General features: G+C 39.6%; 1 protein-coding gene across 1 annotated transcript in view; it reads right to left on the reverse strand.

Annotated features, from left to right (window-relative positions):
• LOC132822837 (isocitrate dehydrogenase [NADP], mitochondrial-like) overlaps positions 1-25,190 on the reverse strand; it is an 84,248-nt gene that overhangs the window by 44,997 nt on the left and 14,061 nt on the right. Inside the window, exons 2-3 of the mRNA XM_060836209.1 lie at positions 8,117-8,208; positions 3,356-3,521 (exon numbers count right to left, since the gene is read on the reverse strand). Coding sequence (XP_060692192.1) covers positions 3,356-3,521; positions 8,117-8,208 — 258 coding nt within the window. The remainder of the gene's footprint in view (positions 1-3,355; positions 3,522-8,116; positions 8,209-25,190) is intronic.

A 25,190-nucleotide genomic window follows, 5' to 3' on the forward strand; every position in this document is an offset into this window, starting at 1 on the left:
GACAACAAGCAAAACTAATGTCATTTACAAAATACCTTACAAGAACTGTAACAAACACTATATTGGACAAACAGACAGAAAACTAGCCACCAGGACATATGAACATCAACTAGCTATAAAAAGACATGACCCACTCTCACTAGTATCCTTACATACAGATGAAGAATGATACCAAACTGACTGGGACATGACAAACAGAGACAAGCACGAGAATTCCTAGAAGCATGGCAGTCCAACTGGAACTCTAATAACAAACACATCGACTTGGACCCCATTTACCACACGCTGAGAAAAGGAACAGGAAATGGCATAACCACAGGAAATGACATCATCAACCCAAGGAACCCGAAACTCATAAATAGAAAGCGGGGCACTAACATCAGTGGTTCACCGGAGGCTCACTGATGATGTTACCTAGTATGGTGGCGAAACATCTGAAAATGAACCTTCCAGCTCAGCGAGCATATTTACATCCGAAGTCAAGTTCTGTATTACCAATTGATTAATTATGTAAATTAGATAAGGGCATCAAAGGCATGGTGACTCACCTTGCAAATGACAAAGATAGATAGGTAAGTATGCAGTGGAGATGACAGAACAAGGATTCAGACCAATATGAAAGGTTTAGTAGATGGGCAAAAATCTGGCAAATAGAGTATATGTGTGGTTGTTCACTTTGGGAGCAAAAAAAAGCTAAGAATTACTTAAATGGAGAATGAATTCAGAATTTCAAGGAGCAGAGTGATCAATGTGATGTAGTGCATGAGTCCCAACAATTTAATATGCAGATACAGCAAGGAATTAAAAAAGCTAATAGAATGCAATCCATTATTAAGCAACAAATTGAATATAAGAATAAGGACGTCATGCTTTGGTTATACAGGATATTGGTGAGGCCACATCTACAATTCAATGTGCAGTTTTCATCTTCTTATTTACAGAAGGATGCAAACAAATTGGAGACAATTGAGTGAGTACTTATCTGGAATGAGCGAGTTGTCTTATGCGAAAAGATTAGATAGACTTGTTTTCACTGAAGTTTTGAAGAGAGTGAGGGGTGATTTAAGTGAAGTATATAAGATCCTGAATAGCCTTGACAATGTGGATGTGGAAAGGATGTTTATTTTTGTGGGTGTGTGCAGAAAAAGAAGATACTACTTTAAAATTTGATGTTGCCTTTTGGGATTGCGGCGAGAGGTTTATTTTCTCTTACAGGATTGTGCAACTCAGGAACTATTTACCTCTGAAGGTGTGGGATGGGCTCACTGAATATTTTTAAGGCAGGGATGGATAGATTCTTATTAACCAAGGAAATACAAGGTTATCAGGGACAGGTGGGAATGCGGAATTCATAGCACAAACAGATCAGCCACCATCTTACTGAAGGGCTAAGTGGCTGACCTCTGCTCCTTATTCATTTGTTTATAAGTTAAGACTACATAAAGAGAACTATCAGTTCTGGAAACAGTGGAACTGCCACAGAAATTAGGGTTCCTGTTCTTAGATCAGTGAGTCCTTCACCTTCACTCTTCAACAGTAGCACCACCAGGTGGCTGTTTTCCAAAACTGTAAAGTTACAATCTTGTTGAGAGGATGCTGCACATATTGGCTTTACAGCACAAAATGGAAGAAGATGTTTTAAACTGTTTTCAAGCAGAAAATTTGCTATCATTATTTTCTCAATGATTGTTATCAATTTCCTGCAGTTTCTACCAACTTGAAACCAACTGCCTAGTCCTCCTTGTACACACGGAGACTAATCCTTTTATACACTGAACAGTGACAGCAAGAGCTATTACGAAATTGGATCACATTATTCAAAGTCTTCAGAGCATCATTGCATTAAACATGAAGTCATTAGTTTAAAGCAATTTCATTCTGAAGTAAAACTGGTCACATAATACCACTTACAAACTGATTAATATTTTAAAAATTCACTTGCAGTAGTGTTAATCGCATCAAGTGTTATGGGAAATGTGTGGTGTATCTTCTATTTTAAACAGTGCAACCAGACAGAATATTAAATCCAAATGATACCCCATCTGCACAGATGAGCCCCATTACAGACAGCTTAACCAAATTATTTTAACATCTTATCTACACAGGTCAGCTGCTCCCAATTACTTTTGTCTACAATTGTTTTCTTTACATTCTTTCAACATTTGACTTTTTTCCGCTCATTGCTCATCTCGCCCTACTTTTATCCCACTGACTAAACCCTTTTACCAGATTCCATTTTGCCATCTGTTTACATTTCTCGAGAAGAGAAAGTTTTGATACAAAATAAATCACAATGTCTTTGGAGTAATGCAATTTAAACATGTACTTCTGCCTTCATTCCAGTTAATTTATTGAGGTGATACAGTGGCTCTGTGGTTGGCACTGTTGCCTCACAGTGCCAGGGAACCAAGTTCAATTCCACCTTCAGGCTGTGTGGGAATCCTCTGGGTGCTCCAGTTTTCGCTCACAGTCCAAAGGGTGGATTGGTCATGTTAAATTGCCCATAGTGTCCACTGATGTGCAAGTTAATGGGTTAGCCATGGGAAATGCAAGGTTACAGGGATAGGGTAGGTGGAGTGGGTTTGGATGGGGTGCTTTTCAGAGGGTCAGTGTGGACTCGATGGGCTGATTGGCCTGCTTCCCCACTGTAGAGATTCTATGATAGCCAAAAATGATAACTTTCTTCCCAAATGCTACTTAATGAAAGATGAATCTCGATTCCTGCAAAAAGAAAAGTATGGGCTTATACATTCCTCACCTTCCATGAAGGCCTTATTTCTTCTGGATTTTTAACCCCAAACCATTAGCTGCCCATTGGGAACTCATCCAAGTTCTTAATATTTATTATCAAGGATGCTGACATGAAGCATGATCTCAACTCAGCACACTTGATTAACTTTGATCTCCCTGACCCATGAATAAGGTGGCCAATCACAGAGCTCCTACTGTGTCATAACCAGAAGGGTGAACTCAGCTGAGAATGGAAACCAAGAACTTCCTACACTGTATGGTTCAGCTTCGACTCAGCATGGAGCCTTCAGATAAACCCTTCGGCTGCCAATTCTAAATTCTGCTGTGAACATGGATCAACAAACATTTGTTTTTACTTCCCATAAAATGACAAACTAAATAACAATCCATTTTAAAAAAAAGTACCTTTCAGTCAAATAAATTAAAATTAGGTACCAAAAAATGCACACATTCTGCGCGCGCACACACACACACACACACACACACACACAGGCATTAAAATGTTTTTATTTGAATTTCAACAGTAAAACTTCAGTGGCCTATTAATTCTGATTGTGTAACCACAACAGATTAGTTTTGAAATGAATTGATGTCATTCATGTACCTTCCACTCGAGCTTCATCTGGTGTAATGGTGGCACATTTCACAGCGACTCCATACTTTTGTGTTGCCAATGCAGACTCAATGGTCACCCGGTCAGCTGTTTTATCTCGATTTGGCAGACCAAGATCAAAATATTTCAATTCCACACTAACATTAGTTAGAATAAGCTGCAATATAAACAGACCAACATCAGTGCACCCTGCCGAGAGGAATATTGAGAACCCTCACTGTCTGTGACATACAACTCATGAATAGGACAGATTTTCAAAGAAAGTAAAGGTGTCGATAGTCTGCAGAAAAGAATTTATATTTTATCTGACATTGATGATCTTGATAGGATTCACATAAAATGGAAGCTTTCATCTCTGACAGAACTGCATTATTTCCATGGCAGTGGAGTTCGATATGTATAACCAGTTAGATCTAAGCATGCTGCTTATAGGAACAGATCAATTGACCTTGTGAGATTAGTCACGATAGCAGAGCTGTGGACATTAGTTAGATTATACATGGGCAAAGCATTAGCACCATAGAATGGAATAACATGGAAACAGCTGTACATCATAGGTATTAGTCTGTCTCACCGTGCCTTTAATCAATGATGATCAAATGTTAAGACTTCAGGGACTTGTACTTAAAAAAAGCAAAAAAGAAAGAATGTTCCAATGTCTCTACTTCTGTTTGGATTTCCTAATGTTGTACCATCAACATAAAACATACATCAAAGCATCAAAGTCTCATGGATGACTTCTTCACTGAAACTCCCACTGCTATTAAATTGTGCAAGAGTTCTGAACATTTTAAACCCTTTCTAGACTTATCCTATTTGATGTTTATTTACTGCTTCCATGTATTATTCAACCTGTAAATAATCGTCAGGCTTAGCAGAAAAGGCAAATTTGATGGGCATTCCATGACGTCTCCAGTATACTACTAATTTGCAACTCCACACATGAGGGCAGATTGCCAATCAGAAAATAATTCCTCCACGGGGAAACATTTTTGTTGACATGTGCATGGGTCAAAAATATGGGAAAAAAGTTTATATCAATATGTTCCATTCAAACTTTTCCTCAGATCACAAGCTGAAACACTTGGCCAAATATTATCAATGTCTCCCACAGACAGGCAATATCTCAAGAGGAGCTCTGACTTACCAGTACTTTACAAGTCCTATGGCTATTTGTTGGAATAACATTAGCAGCTTTTAGAAGCCAGTAGAGATAAGGACTGAACTTAAGGCAAGTGCAAGCCATTACCATTTATTAATTATTAAAGTAAATACAGGAATATGGCATTGCTTCACTAGTGTCTTCTTCCATCAGGTCTCTATCCATTTAATCTGACATCATCATTAAGATAAATTCTTACTACATCCTCAGTGGTTCTGGTTAGATCATTGGAACAGTTAGCCCTCTAGTCCAAATCCACCTTCCTCTACCTCACTATCCCCGATCTCTTCAAGTCTGGATTCCTATCTATTACGCATCCTACAACTCCCAACAAAGCTAGTGTTTTTACATATGTAGTGGGGTGTTCTCACCGAACCTCACTTGAATTATTCCAGAAGAAACTGAGGGTGTGTTTACTCCAAACACATTCTGCGAAGGCTTGCTGTTTTTTGTCTATCATTATTAATTGTGGAGTCATATCTTCTTCCTGAGGACCAGGGTGTGCAGCCTATCAAGCTAACAGTTTATTTTTAATGCAAATCAGGACACTCCTGCTAATAATGTGAAAGGAAGGTAAGTTGGGTTTGTAGCCTGCAGCTCTTCAAAAGCTGTTATGGGGTGAAACTATTCTACAATAGTGCAGGAGCTGAGTTAAGCGGGGCCAAGTGAGAGCGGTTATTCTTCTCATGACTTTTTTCGTAAAATGGTATCTCAGCTTCACCACTGGTTTAAGACTACCTGGGTGAACTTGTGATGTGGACAAATCCATATGGGGCTGCAAAGGATTGGAAATATAAAATTTGTGAGCCATTGTCCAGGATTGTGTGTGTGAAAAAATATTCTCTTTAGGAAGGTGAAAGCGGCTTTAGAAGTGAGCAAATGTAGCTTTGCATCCTAATCCAATCAGAATAATAATTCACAAGGATGAGAAAGTCTGTCCCCTTGAATTTGAGTAGGGCAATGCCACAGTGTTTCCATGGACCAGCTGTCAAAACAGACAGCAGAAGATGCTCTTTCTGCTCCTGTCTGTAAGTGATTCAGGGGGTGCAGTTGAAAACATGTCCTTTCGAAACCCGAGATATCTGACCATCGTCCTGATTGCTGTACTCTGGCCTGTAACCCCGATATACTAAGATGTCCCTTACTAACCTTCCGATTGAAATCCAGCTGGCCAGCCAATTGCTCATCAGAGATCAAGAGGTCATCGATAATGTTGTGGTGACATCATTTAAAGAATGATTGTGGGACAGGGTTACTGGGGAAAAACTCTGGCCAGGCATCAAAGCAACATATGCAAATCTGCGCACGTTCTTGACCCTCTCAAAATTTGTGCAATTTCTTCTCCGATGTTGGCAAGTACTGACAGTAAACGTTTCATCTTTTTGCTTTGGGCTATTGATGGATATTATTCGTAAAATGTCAGCAGTAGTCTGGTATTTTTGTTGGATATACTCTGTGGCATTAGCTATAATTGAAATCTCTGGAATCAGTACGGTACTTTTGCAATGTCTTTCATATTCAGTAAAGTTGCCAGCAGTGTGTGGTCAGTTTCAGTCTTAAATGGGAAGTATTAGATCTAATCAGAAAAGTTCTTACACAACCAAGTTGCCAACAGTGTTTCTTTCTCCATCACTACATTTGACAGTTCCATTTGAGTGAAAAGCCTTGAAGACAACTGACCGGTTTTCTGCTCTCGTGTATTTAGAATAAGACCACTCTTAGACCTATGGAAGTCTGTTACAATAGTTTGAACTTTGGAATCATTGTGCTCAGATCCCCAAAGTTTTCAGCATCTGTTTTGATTCAGCTGCCTTACTGCATTAGTCCAGCACCACATCTCATGCTTCAAAAGTTGTTTTAGAGGTTAGTTTGCTTGGAATTTGCTTTGCTAAGGGCAAAGGAATTTTCTAACCTGACTTGCCAAATTTGAAATACTAGAGTTCTATAATATTCCTGTTACTGGAAATTCCCTTATGACTTTCGTGTTCTACAGGTCTCCAATGATCCCTGTTGCTGGATACTGCTCAACATCCTGGGAGATTACAGCTGACTAGAAACTGAACTGGAGTACCTATGTAAATACTGTGGCCAAAACAGCAGATCAGAGGCTCAGAATTCTACATCAAGTAGCTCACCTTCTGTCTTCCCAATGCCTGCTCACTATCTACAAAGCGCGAGTTAGGAAGAGTGAGGAATACTTTCTTAAATGGATGCAGCTCAAACAAGCAGCTCAGTACCATTCAGGATACAGCAGCCCACTTCAGGATACGGTACCCCAACCATTACCTTGTAATCCACTCCCTCCACCACTGATGCACAATGACATGTACCAGCTACAAGATACACTGCAGAAACTCACCAAGGCTTCTTCAATAACACCTTCCAAACCTGTAACCTCTATCATCTACAAGAGCAATGGCAAGAGAACATTAGTACTTGCAAGCTCCTGTTCAAGTCACTCACCATCTTGACATGATATCATCAGTCCTTCACTGTCACTGGGTGAAACTCCTGGAATTCCCTTTGTAATAGTATTATGGATCTTCCTACACCCCAAACACAGCAGCAGTTCAAGAAGGAACTCATCACCTTGTTTGCATTTTTTTGTTGCGTTGATCCAAAGATGTCATCCCTGTGACATATGATGACTTCCACACCTTCACATATATTTGACATCGTCTTTTGAAAAATTTCCAAGCAAATGTGATTCCAAATGTAAATGTAGTAAACATGTCTTAAGATGGTTATGCAAGTGGAAAAAATGTTGAACTCCAGATCGCTGCTGTTTGAGTCCAGCTTTGTGAAGATTGTGCTGTTCACAAATTTAAATAGACTCTTATCTACAGAAGTCATTTTGCAGACTTCCCATTGTAATGCCTTATTCATATGTTATATCATATGTGCTAATTAAATTCTAATGGATCCATTCAGTTGAAGAACTGATATCACAAAAGAACACCACGTGGTCAGTTACATGACTGGAGAAATAACCCCCTTATTGGTGTTGCTTACTGTTATTAATCCAAACCAGGATACTGTCAGATTTTGATGCATTTGGAGTGTTCAGTATTTGAGAAGTTGTGAATGGTGAGGTACATTCTGCAATCGTCAGCAAAGATCCCCATTTCTGACTTTATGATGGAGGGAAGGTAATTGATGAAGCTGCTAAAGATGGTTAGACCTTGGACACTACAGTGAGGGACTGTCCAGGTTTCTTCTGGTGGAGCGGTAGTGTCCTTATCTCTGAGTCAGAAAGCCCAGGTTCAAACGACTCACCTCTGGACAGGCAGGATAACATCTCTGAACAGGTTGATTCGGAAATATTTATCCTGAGGAACTCCTACAAAGTTGCCATAGAGCTGATCTCTAACAATCACAACCATCTTCCTTTGTACCAGGTATGGCTGTAACTAATGGAGAGTTTTTCTGCTGATTAATCTCTACCTCTTAGTGATTCTGCAACTTCCAGAAATAATCAGATGTCTTATTAAGACATTACTGAGATCAAAACAAATCATCTATTCAGATGAGCATGGGACAGAACATACAAGATTTCTGTTCATTTGAATTCAATCCATCACAATGATTACCTTTTCTTTAATGAAGCTCCATATCACTCTGGTCATTTCATCTCCATCCATTTCTACCACTGGATTATCTGCTTTGATTCGTTTTACGGCATCTGCAAAAAAAGATAAATTTCTATCACCTACAGAAACCTTCACTACCGAAGGAAGGTAAACCTGTGCGCGATTATATACATGCTATCCAAAGGGGCTTGGATATGTTTTAAGAGATATTGGTGAAACAAGGGGAACAGAACAGCATGCGAATAAATGGCTCACTGTTTTATTTCACAGCAGTCTGATTAGTTTGGTTTTGGTCTAATTTTAAAATGAATTTGGTCATGAGCCAGGTTTTCATTAGACGGTAAGAAATAGGAACAGGAGTTGACTGTTCAGTTCCTCGAACCTGCTCTACCATTCACGCCTGATCCAACATTCCTCATATCCATTTTCCTGTGTTTTCCTCATAACCCTTGATTTCCCAACTGATTGAGAAACTACCTATCTCACCCTTAAGTGTAAGTAAGGACTCTGTGGCAAAGAGTTCCCAAGACTCTCAACCCTCAGAGGAGAAATTCCTCATCATCTCAGTCTTACATAGTCTCAGAATAAAGGGTGCCAATGCCCCCTGATCCTAGACTCTCCCAAGAGAGGAAGCATCCTTTCAGCATTTAGCCTGCCAAGCCCCTTAAGAATCCTTATGTTTGAATGAGATAATCTCTCATTCTTTTACGCTCCAGTGAGTACAGTCCCAACCTGCTTAGCCTTTGCTCACAAGACAATCCTTCCATACTAGGAAACATCCTCGTGAACATTCACTGATCTACCTCCAAGAAAACGATCTTTCCTGAAGTAAATTTGATTTATTTCAGAAAATGACCCAGCTGTGTAGATCAGGGTAATGCAGTTTATGTAGTTTATATGAATGTTAGCAAAGTCTTTGACAAGGTCCCACGTGGGAAACTGATAGAGAAGATAAAAACACATGGGATCCAGGGTAATTTGGCAAATTAGATCCAAAATTGGTTTAGTGGTAGGAGATAGAGAGTGGCTACACAAGGTTTTTTTGTGTAACTTGAAGCCAGTGATAATACCATACTATAAGGATCAATGCTGAGTTTCTTATTGTTTGACACACACATATAAACAATTAGATAAGAATGTGGGAGGGTTAAGTAAGTTTATGGATGACACAATGATTTGCTGGGTGGTTGACAGTGATGGAGGAAGTCTCAGGTTACAGGAGGATAGAGACAGATTAGTCAGACAGGCAAATCAGTGGCAGATCAAATTTAACCCTAAAAAGGGGAGGTGGTGTACTTTGGAAGTAACAAGTCAAAGGAGTACTCAATGAATGGCAGGACATTAAGAAGCTCAGAACAACAGAGGAAGCTTGGGACACCATAGACTTCCGAAGGTGGCAGGACAGGTTAATGGGACACTTGCCTTTATAGATTAAAAGAGCAGGTAGTTTATGTTGGAACTGTACTTTGGTTAGGTCACAGCTGGAGTATTGTGTGTAGTTCTGGTCCCCACAGTGTAGGAGGATGTGACTGTGCTGGAGGAGATTCAACAGGATGCTACCTGGAAGGGAGTGTTTTAGTTTTGAAGAGAAGCTGGATAAGCTCAGGTTGTTTTTTTTTGGGGGGTGTGTGGAAAGAGTAGAGAAGATTGAAGGAGGATGTAATAGAGCCAAATGCGACTATCAGTGTGGAAACAAATAGTCATTCCCCTTAGTTGAAGGGTCAGTAACAACGGGCAGACGTTAAAGGTGAAATGCAGGAGGTATAGAGGGGAATTAAGGAAAACCTTTACCTTTAAAAAAAATTGGATGATCATTTGAAATGTCATAACATAGCCAGGTGCAGAAAAGTGGGACTAACGCAGATATAAAGTAGTTTCATCTGTAGCTTTGTCGATGGACTGAATGACCTCTGTAGTGTATGATTCCATGATTCCCAACTAAATCCAAACTAATCCAATGATATGGTCACAACAGAAGAAAGCTTTTTTTAAAATCTAAAGGTGATCCAGGCCCATATATATTTTTCATAAGAAATATTAGTTCAGTTGTATTTTAATATAACTATTATATTAAAAGTTTAACAAATGCTAACATTTTAATTTAAAAGATGCAATGACCACATTTATAAAAAGCAAGCCTTTGTAAATTTTTAACCACATTATAATAAAACCTCTTTACAGTACAATTTATATCTCCCAGTTCTTCATCCTGCACTACAAAGAACCCATTCAAACCAAAAAATACTTTAGAAAAGAATTAAACTGAATAGTTCAAATCACTGAAAAAAAATCAGGTGATCAAACTTATGACTGTCTCTTGAATATTGAAATTCCTAATGCCCAAACTCAGATTGCCAGCAGGTTTACAAAGAAAGTTTTCACAATAACAACGATATTTACACCGATTGTTGTTGAATATCTTCATTAAAAGATGCCTTTTAAAGCACAGTACTTGATTATATACTGCGTCCCTGGATAGTTGAGAAGAGCTGACAGTGGTATTTGGGCAGTCAAAGCAAACAGCTTGAGAATTTCATGGACTCTAGTTACACTGCTTGTTGCCGCAATGCTCTCCGACAACCTCTTCTGTCAGCGAAGCTTGAACCCATGCACTAGCAGGTTCAAGAACAGCTTCGTCCCTGCTGTTATTAGATTGATGAATGGACTCTCTAACTTCAAATCATGCTGATCTTGCTATTGTTAATCTTGCCTTGCAGGTGCCCTATGCAATGTAACCTATGTGCCTCTGACTTAGCTTTTTGTTTCACTCATGATCCTTACTTAGTACATCTGCCTGTAATACGCGTAAACAAAGCTTTTCACTCTACTTAGGTACACATGACAATAATTCAATCAAATCAAATCAGTCCTGTACCTACACCAAACAAACTGCAGTGGTTCAAGGAGGCAGCTCACAACCACCTTCTCAAGGGCACACGAATGGTCACTCTCAATCTATGACGAAGTGAAAGAACTACACTATTATGCTCAAAATAAAAGAGTGATCTGAACTGATAGTACCATTGTCCTTGATTCACACAACTGTCTAATCTAGTGAGTGACTTCAGCATGTTTTGATTTTAACGCAAAATTTCACCATCAACAATATTTCATGTTCTGTCATAGTGACCCAAGATACATAGGAAACACTTACACACTTTCCATTATGGGGCAATAAATCACAAGTGGCTGTTCAGTGGCTGATGTGCAGCTGTTTGGTAGCTCCCCTACCTCAGCCGTCAGTCTCAATGTGCAACGCTCAATGCAACAAACAATGGGAGCCACTGCAACCTTCCATTTTAATCTGGCTGCCCTACAGAATTAGTCGCAGCAAATTAACATACACAAGGTTTATACTCCAGCCTGCCTTCTAAAGAAAAAGTTCTTTTCAGAATGAATTTATTTTTTGATTATCTAGTTTTCATGCTGTTAGCAGCCAAACAACTCCTGTCAATTTCATTCATTAGATATTCATGAAATAGAGGTAGGAGTAGAGGTGACTTTGATAGTGACTAGTCTGATGCCTGTCAAATGATTAAACTGCAACGGATAGTGTCTGCTGTCAGAGGCCTACACTGTCAACAGAATCAACCTTTGCAGCAGAAAGTAAATCAGATGACAATACCTGCAGAGAATAGCCAACATCAAATCTTCAGATAAAAAGCTTGTCTTGCAATATGTGGGAGGAAAGGAATGAGACAGAAATACAACAGACACAGGAAGGAGAGATTACATGAAAGAGGAGAGAGAAAACAGAAATTAAAAAGATTAGAATAACAGAACTGTACAGAGGCTTGGAAGAAAAATGAAAAATGGGACAAAAGGAACAATGAATTCAAGAAAAATATAAGAAAAAAAAGAGGGGTAAGAAAGGGTACAGAGACGGCTTAAGGAACTTAATTCTAAAAATTAAAATGGAGAGGGTGAGATAAAGAAAGAAATACAATTTCAATTTCATGTAAATAGTTGGGGATAAAGCATGAGAAACCATGTCAGTGGACCACAGCCAAAACCATGTCAGTGCTCTCCAGCCAGGTGAAGGGGTCATGGTGGTGGTACTGTGTGGTGTGCCTGCTCCCAGCCAGTCCCACCAGCCCCACCATGATTAAGGACCAATTAACGACTGACTGCCAGGACTACCAGCAAATACATTCAGGAAGGCAAGAGTTCAGGCTGTGACAGGGTGGATACTCACCTGCGAGTAGCTGTCATTGTGTGGATTAAAGATCCCTCCGCAATGTGCCTCAGCAGAGAGGCGACATCGGGAAGTTAGCACGCAGTCCAGACCTGTTATTAAAAATCTGCTGCAAAATGAGGGGCTGCCATCATCTCTGCCGATCTCAATTTTTCCAACACATTCAACACCAGCATTAACTGTTTATCCAGATCTCGGCCAATCAGGACTGATTGAGAAATGGCAATACCATTAGCTAACTTGAACAAGGGCAGAGGCAGGATAAACAATCCCACACTTTGACTATGACACCCTGCATACCCTCCTTCAACCGGTGACTGAACGTGGGGAGGCGTTCCTCCCATACGATAGGTAAAGGAGACATCTTCCCAGACCAAGAAAAACTGGTTGCAAATGAGTAGCTATGGGATCTCTAGATTAAATCAATGACAATTCAAACACCTTTAACTTGGAATGTTTCAACCTGGGACACTTTCTTAGGAACATTTAGGAACATACGAATAAAAGTAGGCCATTCAGTCCCTCAAGCCTGCTTCACTATTTGATATGATCATGTCTGATTCAACATTTGAGTGCCTTTCAGCCAGACTATCCCTATTACCCTTTCCACCATTAATAATAGAACATTTATCAATTTCTACTTTAAATATACTCAAAGACTGAGCTTCCATATTCTCTGAGGTAGAGAATTCCAAAGATTCACAACTCTGAGTGAAAAGTACTTCTCCACATATTGATCCTAAACAGCGTACCCTTTATTTTAAATTGTTCCTCTTGTTCTAGTTTCCCAACCTGCACTTACTCTAACTATCCATTTAAGTATTTTGTAAGTTTCATTGAAATCACCTCTCATTCTTCAAAACACAAGAGAAAATAGGCCCAGTTTGCCTAATATCTCTTCCTACAACAATCCTGCCTTCCCAAGACCAACTTTGGTGAGCGTTCATTAAACTCCTTCTATGGTAATAATATCCTTCTTGAGGTTAGGAGACCAAAGCTAGACACATTACTCCAGACGGAGTCTAACCAAGCTTCTATACCATTGAAGCATTGTATTTAGTGCTGTACTCAAACACTCTCAAGGTCAAGGCTAATTTTTCATTAAGCTTCCTTGCAGGATCCTTACTGACAAGGACACCTAGGTCTCTTTGTACTTCTACACTCTCCAACCTCTAATTGAAACATAGAAATGAGGAGGTGTCAATCAGTTGGCCCTTTGAGCCTGCTCAGCCATCCAACAGGATCATGGCTGATCCTCTATCTGAAGACCATAATCCTGCTTTCTCTCTCCATCCTTTAATATTTTAAAATCTAAAAAGTTATCTATCTCTTTCATGAATATATTCAGTAACCTGGTCTTCACATCTTTCAGAGATGGAGAATTCCACAGGTCGATGACCCTCTGAGTGAGTAAACATTTCCTCCTCTCATCCCTAAATGGTCTACCCAATTTCTTGAGACTGTTTCCTCTGGTTCTACACTCCCCAGCTAAGGAAAACATCCTCCTTGTAACTGGTCTGTCCAGCCCTGCTAGAACTTTACAAGTTTCAATCAGATCCTCTCTCATTTTTCTACACTCTAGTGAATATAGGCCAGTGAAACCAATCTCTCTTCACATGGTTGTCCTGCCATCCCTGGGATCAACCTAGTGAACCTCTACTGCATTCCCTCTATTGCAAATATAGACCTTCTTAGATAGAGAGACCAAAACCACATGCAATACTCCACATGTGTTCTCACCAAGACCCTGTATAACTGCAGTAAGACATCCCTACTTCTGAACCAAATCCTCTTGCACTGAAAGTCAATATACATATTATCTAATTAATCTACTCATGGATGTTATTATACACATGTGCAGGTGTTGTCCTTCAATCGAAGCAAAATGCTCAGAGACACAGAGTGGTTTCACCTCCTTCATCTTTATTCTTGGCCTTGGAGGGAGAGAGAACGATTACCCAAGTACACAGAAGACTTCACGGTCTTCTCAGGAATAGCAGTTTCTCAATGAACTATATAGTCATTTTACAGGGAGGAGCGTACAGATAAGGCAACATACATATTGATTGGGTGACTATTACAATCAGCAAGTAATCTGCACAAGTAAAGATTAAGCCATCTGCTGTTACACAATGAATAACTGACTTCACATCATGAATAGTTTTTACTTTATTAAACTGACCTCACAAGCTGAATGCTACCTCCTCTTGTTAAATGGTTTTACATAATGAATGCTTTTCCACCTTGTTAATCCATTGCCCTTGCCTCCAGCACCCTATTGTTAACTGTAATTTCTTACCTGATCTGAGTCATGCTTTGCTGAACCTCTTGTTTCACAAAACTCAGAACTTAACTCTTTCCCTCCCTTCACAAAATTCAGAACTTCACTCTTTTCCTGCCTGTTTATATTCTATACACATTCTCATTTCCTCCTCTAATCATTTCATGATAGCCACCAAGGTGGCACTACCAGGTTTCATAAGACTCTGACAGTCAGTATTTAAGCAAGTTATTGACATACAGCATGCAATGATTATAACAACAAACATTTCTAGACCGTTACAGTAATGGGAAGAATCCTCCCATGTGAAAAAGAGGCTCTTAAATCCACAGTCCTGAGTGACACTCCAACCCCTTCAAGTTGAATGGAATCAAGCCAATTCTCCAAAATCTTCTTTAGTAATTCCAACCTGAAAACGAAATTCAGTCTGTCTTTGTGTATCACTCTTTAGAGAAATCTGAATTATTGGCTAAGGGCAGTTAAATACTTAACAAAACTGACGAGACTTCCATCCTTCCAGAGATGCTTCAGATGGAGGATCCCAGCGCATCGGAGTGTGCAGTGCAGCAGCAGGCTAGGTGAACGCAGCATTCTTTGCTGCTTCTGCTCCCGCTCTGCTGTCAAATGTAACAAAGCTGTTGTGATGTTAGCTTAATCAGTGAACCTTCATATCCCTTAAATGATTGAAAGACTGGGTAAAGCTCACACGCTTTAATGTCCATAGGAAGGCTGCTGACAAAAAGCGTACTGACCTCCTCTTCACTGTTGTTATCTTTTTCACTTTTTGTGCTCATGACTGGGGAGCTGATTGGATCAGGTTGTGGAGGGGTGGGTGGTGGTCCAAAGATGTGCTTTACCTACGAATGGAGAAACTCTAGAGAAGATGTTAGCTGCTGAAAGTACCTTTGCATTTCCTCTCTCATTCCTCCTTTGCTAAGGTGGTTCCCAGTGTGAAGACAGTCACATGTTTAACTACACTAAGTTGTGCCTGCCATTTCATCCTTCTTTGAATTCTTGAAGTCTATTACTCTGTTCACTATTCGTGACATTATAAGGATTTATACAATCCATAAACTTCTAAATTGAACTGCCTAAACAATTCAGCCAATTATAAACAGCAATCAATGGTCCGAAAATCAAACTCTCGGGACCCCTTTCAGGTTATTCAAAAATTATTTTCCTTTAACAAATTGAGACTTGGCTAATGTGAAAGCTGGCAGGAAAAGTATCTCAGAAGTTTGGAGCACAAGAAAACAACAAAATGTTTCCTGTGCTTTAGCAACTGAAGAGGCAGTTTCAGTTCAGATTTAAGTCTCAAATATTTGTGGGAAACAAATGCTAAATACGTTCTCCAAATGGAGCTTCCCAAATTAAACAGTCGGAATTACAGTGGCAACATTGGTAAACATTCTTTGAATTTGCAATATGAAGGGCCAGTGAAGTCTTAACAATAATTAACTGAACTGAAACAGCTCAGCCTTAAGTTTTGATATTCTCTAGAAAATCTTAACAAAACATCAAACTCAAAATTCACTCTTCTTTTTGTGAACACTGCATTAAAAACACAGCAGCAAAGATATTTCAAGACAAGACTGTCATCTGGCTAAAGCATGATCACTGACCCAGCTGTTTTTATTTCAACAACAGGTATTGTAGAGTTTCAAACAAATAAGGGCTCAAGGCAATCAATTTGTTTTAAGATTACAAGTTTGATCATTTTAAAACGGACACAATGTTGTACGATTTCAATGTAAAAACAAAATCTTTCCCATTACATAGCCCATATGACACACTGAATTGAGATTCTGATTCAAACAAGGCAAAACAGTTCCTGAACAGGATTTTCTGAACCAGTATTTTAATAAACCAAAATTTAAAACATCAAACACTCTCAGCATAGCACAATTTACAATGAAACTTTCTTTTTTTAACCCAAGTATCAGTATAACCTTAATTTCAGCGGTTGTCATTGTTTTTTTTTGCATCCTCTCTCTGAGATTACACTGACAAAAAGAGAAAACCCTCACAGCGGACCACATGACGCCGCAATCCAAGCCACTCTCTTCCACCCGAACAAAGACTCGCAGAGCCTCAAATCTCGCCACCGGGGACTTTAACCCAATTCTCACTTTACTCATCACGGGGGTTGGAACCCCATTTAAACACAGAACTCGAATCCCACCTAAACACAGAGAATCCAAACCAGAATTAAAACAGAAAACTTGAACCCCAATCAAACACAGATAATATGAACTCCAATTAAACACAGAAAACTCAAATCTCAAACACACAGAGCTTGAAAGTTAGCAGAGTGTGGAGGTCTTGAACCTCAAATCAACCCACCTAGTAGATGTGAACCCCAGTACCTTGCAGAGAACTCTAATCTCAATACAAACCCAACCCCCCCCCTCCAGGAACTCGAACCCCAGTCCCACGCAGAGGACCCGAACCTCAATCTCACCCCATTCTCCCCAATGCAACTCAGAGGACTCAAACCTCTGCCTACAAGCACGCTTGCAAAACTGTGTCTCTCAACTGAACTAATTACTGTTCAAGAAATCCATAGAATAGACAGCAATCGAGCGAGAGGACCCTCTCTGGCACACAGGAATATTGAGCGGGACCAAGGTTTAAAATCTTACCTTGTGGGCCCGTCCATCTCAAGACACCGATGTCCCGGGTGGCCGCTGACATCGTAACTATCTATTTGGATCCTGCTGACTACGCCAATAGTCAAAGCAAAATGCTCAGAGACACAGAGTGGTTTTCCCTCCTTCATCTTTATTCTTGGCCTTGGAGGGAGAGAGAACGATTGCTCATGTACACACATGAGTTCACGGTCTTCTCTGGAACAGCAGTTTCTCAATGAACTATATAGCCATTTTACAGGGAGGAGCGTCCAGATATGGCAACATACATATTGATTGGGTGACTATTACAATCAGCACAAGTAAAGATTAAGCTATCTGCTGTTACACATTGAATAACTGATTTCACATAATGAATAGTTTTCACCTTGTTAAACTGACTTCACATAATGAATAGTTTTCACCTTGTTAAACTGACTTCACATGCTGAACACTACCTCACCTTGTTAAATAGCTTTACATAATGAATGCTTTTCCACTCTTTTAAACCATTACTCTTGCCTCCAGCACCCCATTGTTAACTGTAAGTTCTTATCTGATCTGAATCATGCTCAGCTGAACCTTTTGTTTCACAAAACTCAGAACTTAACTCTTTCCCTGCCTGTTTATACCTATACACAATCTCACGAGGAACTTGAACCCAAGCCCTCAATGGGCATATCATATTTAACGAATATTCCCATCAACATTCATTTTCTTCACAGGAAATGCTTCATAAATCAGTGTAGCATACACGTTAAACATTTTTTTCAGAAATGTGAAAAGGTCACATTTGTTGTTCAGTCTGATGCTCTGATAGGTCATCTTGTCTCTGAAGCACTGCAGTCCTTGTGTTGTTAGCGCTTTAATTGTAGATTTTCATCCAATTGCAATGGAAGTATTTAAATCAGGATGATGGGTGCCATGGAGGTGACAGTACACTATTGCGGCTGTCATCTTTCCTGGGTGATAAAGTTTGCACTGGAAGAGACTGTTGAAGTGAGTGTGGCAAGTTACCATGGTAAATGTTGAAGGGAAATACATTCTGCAGTGATTAATACAAAGGATATTGTGCCCAAACTTGGATTTTTAAAAATTCATTCATGGATGTAATCTTCACTGGCTGAGTCAGCAGTTACTGTCCATCCCTATTAACCCTGGAAAAAGGTATTGGTGACTTGCCTTCCCTAATATCTACAATATGTTTTGTATAGGTACAAATAATTAAAATACTCTGATCTGGGTGCTAATGAGCATCTTTAAAGGTCAGGAACCTAATCACATCAATTTAAGATATTTAGAAAAAGTATGATGGGGCAAAATTACAATTTATTTTAAACAGTTTTGTTACTGTCTGGTTTGTACTGTCTGAAAGGATAGTGCAATGTGATCTACCTGTATAATCGCTCGGACAGATCATGATAACCAAGCATATTTAGCAGATGCTAGACATACAGCAAGGCTTTCACTAATTACAGATCTTGCAACATGTCAAGTTCAGCATCCCCTGTCTTGTAAACATATGCTAATACAGACAATGTAGTGGGGACCAATCTTATACCCGCGGTGTTCAGGTTGGCTTATGCAGCAATTGCTTGAAATATATCACAGGGTTTCTTACAAATTATTAGTGCAGAGTGCTGCTTTTGAAGTTTTCTATGACAAACCAAACCCATTAAATAAATTACCTTGATGTTTTGCCTGAACAACATGTTACTGAGAGAGCTGTTTGTGCTTCTCAATTAGGTAAACCACTTTTATCAGTATTTCCTACAATTATGAAAACTGGCTTCAGTCACTTTCAGGAGCTTACATTCTGCTGGAAGTTTGGCACATTCTTCATTCACATTGGCAGCGTATGGAGAATGTTATACATCATACTGAATTCCTTCCTATTCAGGGACTTGTACAAACATTTTCAAGAACATCATGGCCTATGGGAAGGAGGTTGTGAAACGTGAAAGGGTTCAGAAAAGATTTACAAGGATGTGGTCAGGGTTGGAGGGTTTGAGCTATAGGGAGAGCTGAACAGGCTGGGGCTGATTTTCCTGAAGCATTGGAGGCTGAGGAATGACCTTATAGAGATTTATAAAATCATGGGGGGCATGGATAGGGTAGATAGACAAAGTCTTTTCCTTGGGGTGGGAGAATCCAGAACTAGAGGGCATAGGTTTAGCGTGAGATGGGAAAAAAAGGGATATAAGGGGCAACTACTTTCCTGCAAAGGGTGATGCATGTATGGAATGAGCTGCTAGAGGAAGTGGTGGAGGCTGGTACAATTGCAACATTTAAAAGGCATCTGAATGGATTTATGAATAGGAAGGGTTTGGAGGGATATGGGCCAAGTGCTGGCAAACGGGACTAGATTAGTTGAGGATATCTGGTCGGCATGGATGAGTTGGAATGAAGGGTTTGTTTCTGTACTGTACCACTCTATGACTCTATAACAGGTTTGCTGCATTCTCCATTTATATCCACTTAAATATTTACATAGTGATTCATTTTATGGGAGACAATGATATCCTGATATTGTCTCTGGATTAATAGGTCAGAGTCCCAAGTCCCACTATGGCAGGTAGTGGAATTTCAATTTTTTTAAAAATCTGGAATTAAATGTTTAATAATAATGATGAGACCATTGCCAACTGTCATAAAAGCCCATCAAGTTCACTAACACCCTTCATGAAGAAAATCTGACCTATTAGCAGGACAGATGCACAGAAATGATGGCACCAGTCAATGGCGAGGTAGAAGTTCCTCTGAAGTTGTCCAACATTGACTCCAGACCCCAAGAAATCTCATGTTATCAGGTTAAAAGTGGGCAACAAAACTAAATGCTGTTTGCCACACACCAGCACCTCCTCATGTGGTGAATCAGTACTCCTCCATCTTGAACATCACTGAGGAAAGCACTCAAGGTGGAAAGGGCACAGAAAGTATTCTGGGAAGACTTCAATGTCCATCACCAAGAGTGGCTCAGCAATGTCAATACTGATCGAGCTGGTCAAATCCTTAAGGGCATAGCTGCTGGATTGTGTGTGCAGCAAGTGGTGAGGGAAAAAACAAAAGGGAAAAATATAGTTGATTGCATCCTCACCAATCTGCCTGCCACACATACATATGTCCATGACAATATCAGTAAGAATGATAACCGCACAGTCCTTCTGGAGACAAAGTCCCACCAGTATATTCAGGAAACCATTGTTTTGTGGTGAACTATCACCATGGTAAATAGGATAAATTTTGAACAGATCAAATAACTCAAGGCTAGGCATCCCCGAGGTGCTGTGGACTATCACCAACAACAGTAGAATGGTACTCAAACACAATCTTCAATCTCATTACCCAGCATACTCACCATTCTATCATTACCATCAAGCCAGAAGATCAACCTTGGTTCAATGGAGAGTGCAGGAAGGTATGCCAGGCATACCTATAAATGAGGTGGCAACCTGGCAAAGCTACCAAACAGGGCTACTTGCACACTAAACAGTATAAGCTGCAAGTGATAGACAGAGCCAGTTGAATCCATACCTGACGGATCAGATCTAAGCTCTGCAGTCCTGCTCCGTCCAGTTCTAAACAACTCACTGACAAGGAGGCTCCACAAATATCTCCCTTCATGATGGGGAGCCCAGCACATCAGTGCAAAAGATAAGGCTGAAACATTTGGAATAATTTTTAGCGAACAGTGTCAAGTGGATGCTTTATTTCAGCCTCACCACAGCCTTCTCTGGACATCCCGGCGTCACAATTGCAAGTCCATAAGACATGGAAGCAGAAGCAGACCATTCAGCCCATCAAGGCAGTTCTACCATTAAATGAGATCATGGCTACTCTGATAACTCTCAACCTTTCTTACCTTTTCCCTATTCCCCTTTGTCTGCTTGCTGATTAAAATCTACCTCAGCCTTGGATATTCATAACGATCCAACCTCAATACTTTCTGTGATAAAGAAATCCACAGATTCATTATCCTCTGAGGAAGGAAATTCCTCCTGGTTCCTGTTTTAATGTGCAGCTCCTTTTTCCGAGGTTATACCTTCTGGCTCTAGACCCTCCCACACAGGGAAACACCATTTCTGTATCTACCTTGTACCCGAAGAATTTAAATGTTTCAATAAGATCACCTTTCATTCTTCTATATCCCAAAGAGTATGAGCCCATCTACTCAACTATTTCTCATAAGGTAGTCCCTCCATACCTATTATCAACCTAGTGAATCTTCTCTAGACTGCCTCCAATGACAATGTATCTTTGAATTAGCAATAAATGCTTGTCTAACTAGTGATGGCCACATCTGCTTAATGAGTAAAATAAATGAGCAAGAATGACATTTCCAGAGAGAATTCAAATATTGATTAAAAAAAAACCATAGGGCCAAACCTATTCCAGAATTCCAGCTGTGGTCTGAGTATCGCCTTGTATATTCTTATCAAAACCTACTTACCTTTATATTTCATTCCCTTTGAAATAAATGCTAAATATTCCATTGGCCTTTCCTGTTACCCACTGAATTTGAATGCTAGGACTCCCACATAGACAATGACTCCCAAATCTATCTGTTCTTTGGCTTTCTGCAGTCTTTTCTCATTTAAATACTATTTAGCACCTCAATTCTTCCTGTCAAAGTGCATAACCTCACATATCCCCACCTTCCCACATAGTCTTCAGCCAATTCAATTCACTCCAAGTAATATCAAGAAAGAGTTGGAGGCACTGGCTACTGCAAAGGCTATTGGCCCAGATAACATTCCTACAATTGTACTGAAGACTAGTGTTCCATAACTTGCCGCATCCAAGGCAGTTCCAATCAGCCACTATACAGACATCTAACTGACAATATGGTAAATTGGTTAGGTATGTCCTGTATGCAAAAAGCCAGACAAATCCAACTTGAGCAATTACGACCCCGTCAGGCTATGCTTGATTATCAGTAAAGAGATGGAAGATAAGGCCTAATGGTATTATCGTTGGACTGTTAATCCAGAGACCCAGGTCATATTCTGGGGACCTAGGTTTGAATCCTGCTATGACAGATGGTGGCATTTGAATTCAATAAAAAAATCTGAAATTCAGAATTTAATGATGCCAATGAATCCATTCCAGATTGTTGGAAAAACCCAGTTAGTTCTCTAAAGTTCTTTAGGGAGGGCAACTGGTATCCTTGGAAAAGTAAGCTTTGCAGATGCTGGAGATCAGAGTCAAGAGTATGGTGCTGGAAAAGCACAGCAGGTCAGGCAGCATCCGAGGAGCAGAAGAATCAACGTTTCAGGCATAAGCCCTTCATCAGGAATCAACTGGCATCCTTACCTGGTCTGGTCTACAGTTGACTCCAGACCCACAGCAATGTGATTGATTTTTAACTGCCCTCTGGGAAACAGGGACGGGCAATAAATACTGGCTTAACCAGGGATACCCTCATCCTGAGAATGAATGAAAAAACAATTTCGCAAATTGTACTATCAAGCAGAACTTGCTTAGCAAAAACCTGCACACTAATGCTCAACTTGGGTTCTGCCAATTGAGGAGATAACAAATAAGATAGATAAAAAGGAAGCAGTGGAGGTTATATATTTAGATTACTGGATGATGTCTGATTAGTTACCACATGTGCAGATACAAAATAAGATAATGGTGTTTGAGGTAGTGTGTTAGCATGGATAGAGAAGTAACTAATAGAAGACAAAAAGTTGGGATGAGGGGGACATTTTCAGAATGGATATCTGTACTTGATGGAGTTCAACAGGGATCAGTGCTGTAGTCATACTTATTTACAATTTGTTACTGACTTGGATGAGGAAAGTAAATATAATCATGTTTGCAGATGACACAAAAATAGGTTGGAAGACAAGTAGTGAAAATGACACAAAGAGCTTGAAGGGGGATATGGACAGGTTAAGAGAGAGGGCAAAAACTTGGCAGATGGAATATAAAATGTGAGACAATGTAAGGCTATGCACTTTGACATGAAGAATAGAGGAGATGAATGGAGAAAGACAACATAAAACTACAGCACAGAGGGATTCAGAGTCCTCTGTGTAAAACACAAAATAGCAAACACATTCAATGGGCAATCAGAAAGGCAAATGGAATATTGGCCTTTATTTCAAAGGGAATGGAATACAAAAATAGTGAAGTATTGATAAAACTATACAAGACACTGATTAGTCTACACCTGGAAAATGGTGAACAGTTTTACTCCATTTATCTATGCAAAGATATACCGACACTGGAGGCAATCCAGAGAATGGTCTCTTGGTAGATCCCAGGTATGAAGGGATTTTCTTTTAAGGAGACTTTTAATAGGTTGGGCCTGTAGTGAATGGAGGTTAGAAGAGTGAGAGGCAATCTTATTGAAACATACAAGATTCTTAGGGGACTTGACAGTGAGGGGAGGATGGACTTGACAGGATAGAGACGCTGAGAGGCTGGTTTCCCTTCTGGAAGAATCTAGGGCATAATCTCAGAACTACAGATCACCCATTTAAGACAGAGATGAGGAGGAATTTTGTCTCTCAGAGGGTAATGAATTGGTGAAATTCATTACTGCAGAGAGCTGTAGAGACATTAAGTTTATTTAATAAATTTTTATACATAAAAGAATCAAGAATTGTGGGGGAAAGGCAGGGAAGTGGCATTAAGGATTATTAGACCAGCCATGATCTCATTCAGTGGCTGACTACTGCTCCTATGTCTTACCACACAGAGAAGGATGGGCAGTAAATGCTTGCCCAGCCAGTAAATCACATATCCCATAAACAAATAAGAATACAGTTTTTTTTAAAAAGTAAAATGTCAATAGGTTAGATAAGACCAGAAGAATGTACAACAGCCAGAGTTAGCCTGACTGTCACATGTACATTACCATTTAGAATCAGAATTGAACTGGCAATCTTATACACACTGCAGAATCAGATTTGATACACAGTCATAGATAGCTACAATAAAGCAGAGGCAGAAAATCAGATTTGGAATAACTTTATATACTCATATCCTGTTTGCTACAGAATTTGCAAGAGGATCCATAAGAAAATAATGTACTAATAGCTTCCATGTCACATTTTTCAAATGCACAATGCTAAATACTTTAATAACTGTGTTAAAACTCGCAGAGGTTTTTTTAAAATCAATATTTCAATTCTCTCTGGAAATGTCATTCTCGCTCATTTATTTTACTCATTAAGCAGATGTGGCCATCACTGGTTAGACAAGCATTTATTGCCAATTCAAAATTGCCCTTGAGATGATGATGGTAAGCTGCCTTCTTTAAATGGTGGAAGTTTGATGGAAGTAGACCCACAATGCCATTAAGGAGTTCCAGTAAGCTTGAGCCAGTGGCACTGAAGGAACAGTGATATATTTCCAAGTCTGGATGGTAAATGGCTTGGAGGGGAACTTGCAGATGGTGGTGTTCTCCTGTATCAGCTGCCTTTGCCTTTCTAGAAGGTAGAGGTCACATGTTTGGAAGGTTACTGACTGAGGTGCCTCAATGAATTTCTGCATCTTATAGATGGTACACACTACTGCTATTTATGTCTCTAATTCCTCTCTCAATCCAATTCACATCCCTTGTTTTTGATCTTTTGCATTTGTCTAGGTATCAGAAAAAATTGACTTCATCATTCTCATTAGCTCCTGTTTTCTTGGAAGCATGAGGTGTTATGGTGTGTTCATGGGTATCAAGGATGATGGAGGTTGGTTAACATTTTGTTAATTTACTTAAAGGTAATCCAGTGAAGGAAGGGATGTGTGCCTGTTTTCCATTTGTAGTAGTGATTATCTTTAGCCAACTTGTGCCCAGCTATTCACTTTTTGCATGCATTTACTTCCACTGTTAAGAATTCTTTTCTGTGAATCATTCATAACTTCTCAACTTTTGTTTTCTTTTCAAAGCTCATTGAATTAATCTCTCCTATCATCTATCACATTTCACAAGTCTAGTTACTGGCCATTTAACCTAGTAACTTC

Source organism: Hemiscyllium ocellatum, chromosome 2 (genome assembly GCF_020745735.1).
Source record: "Hemiscyllium ocellatum isolate sHemOce1 chromosome 2, sHemOce1.pat.X.cur, whole genome shotgun sequence".
NCBI classification, from domain to species: domain Eukaryota; kingdom Metazoa; phylum Chordata; class Chondrichthyes; order Orectolobiformes; family Hemiscylliidae; genus Hemiscyllium; species Hemiscyllium ocellatum.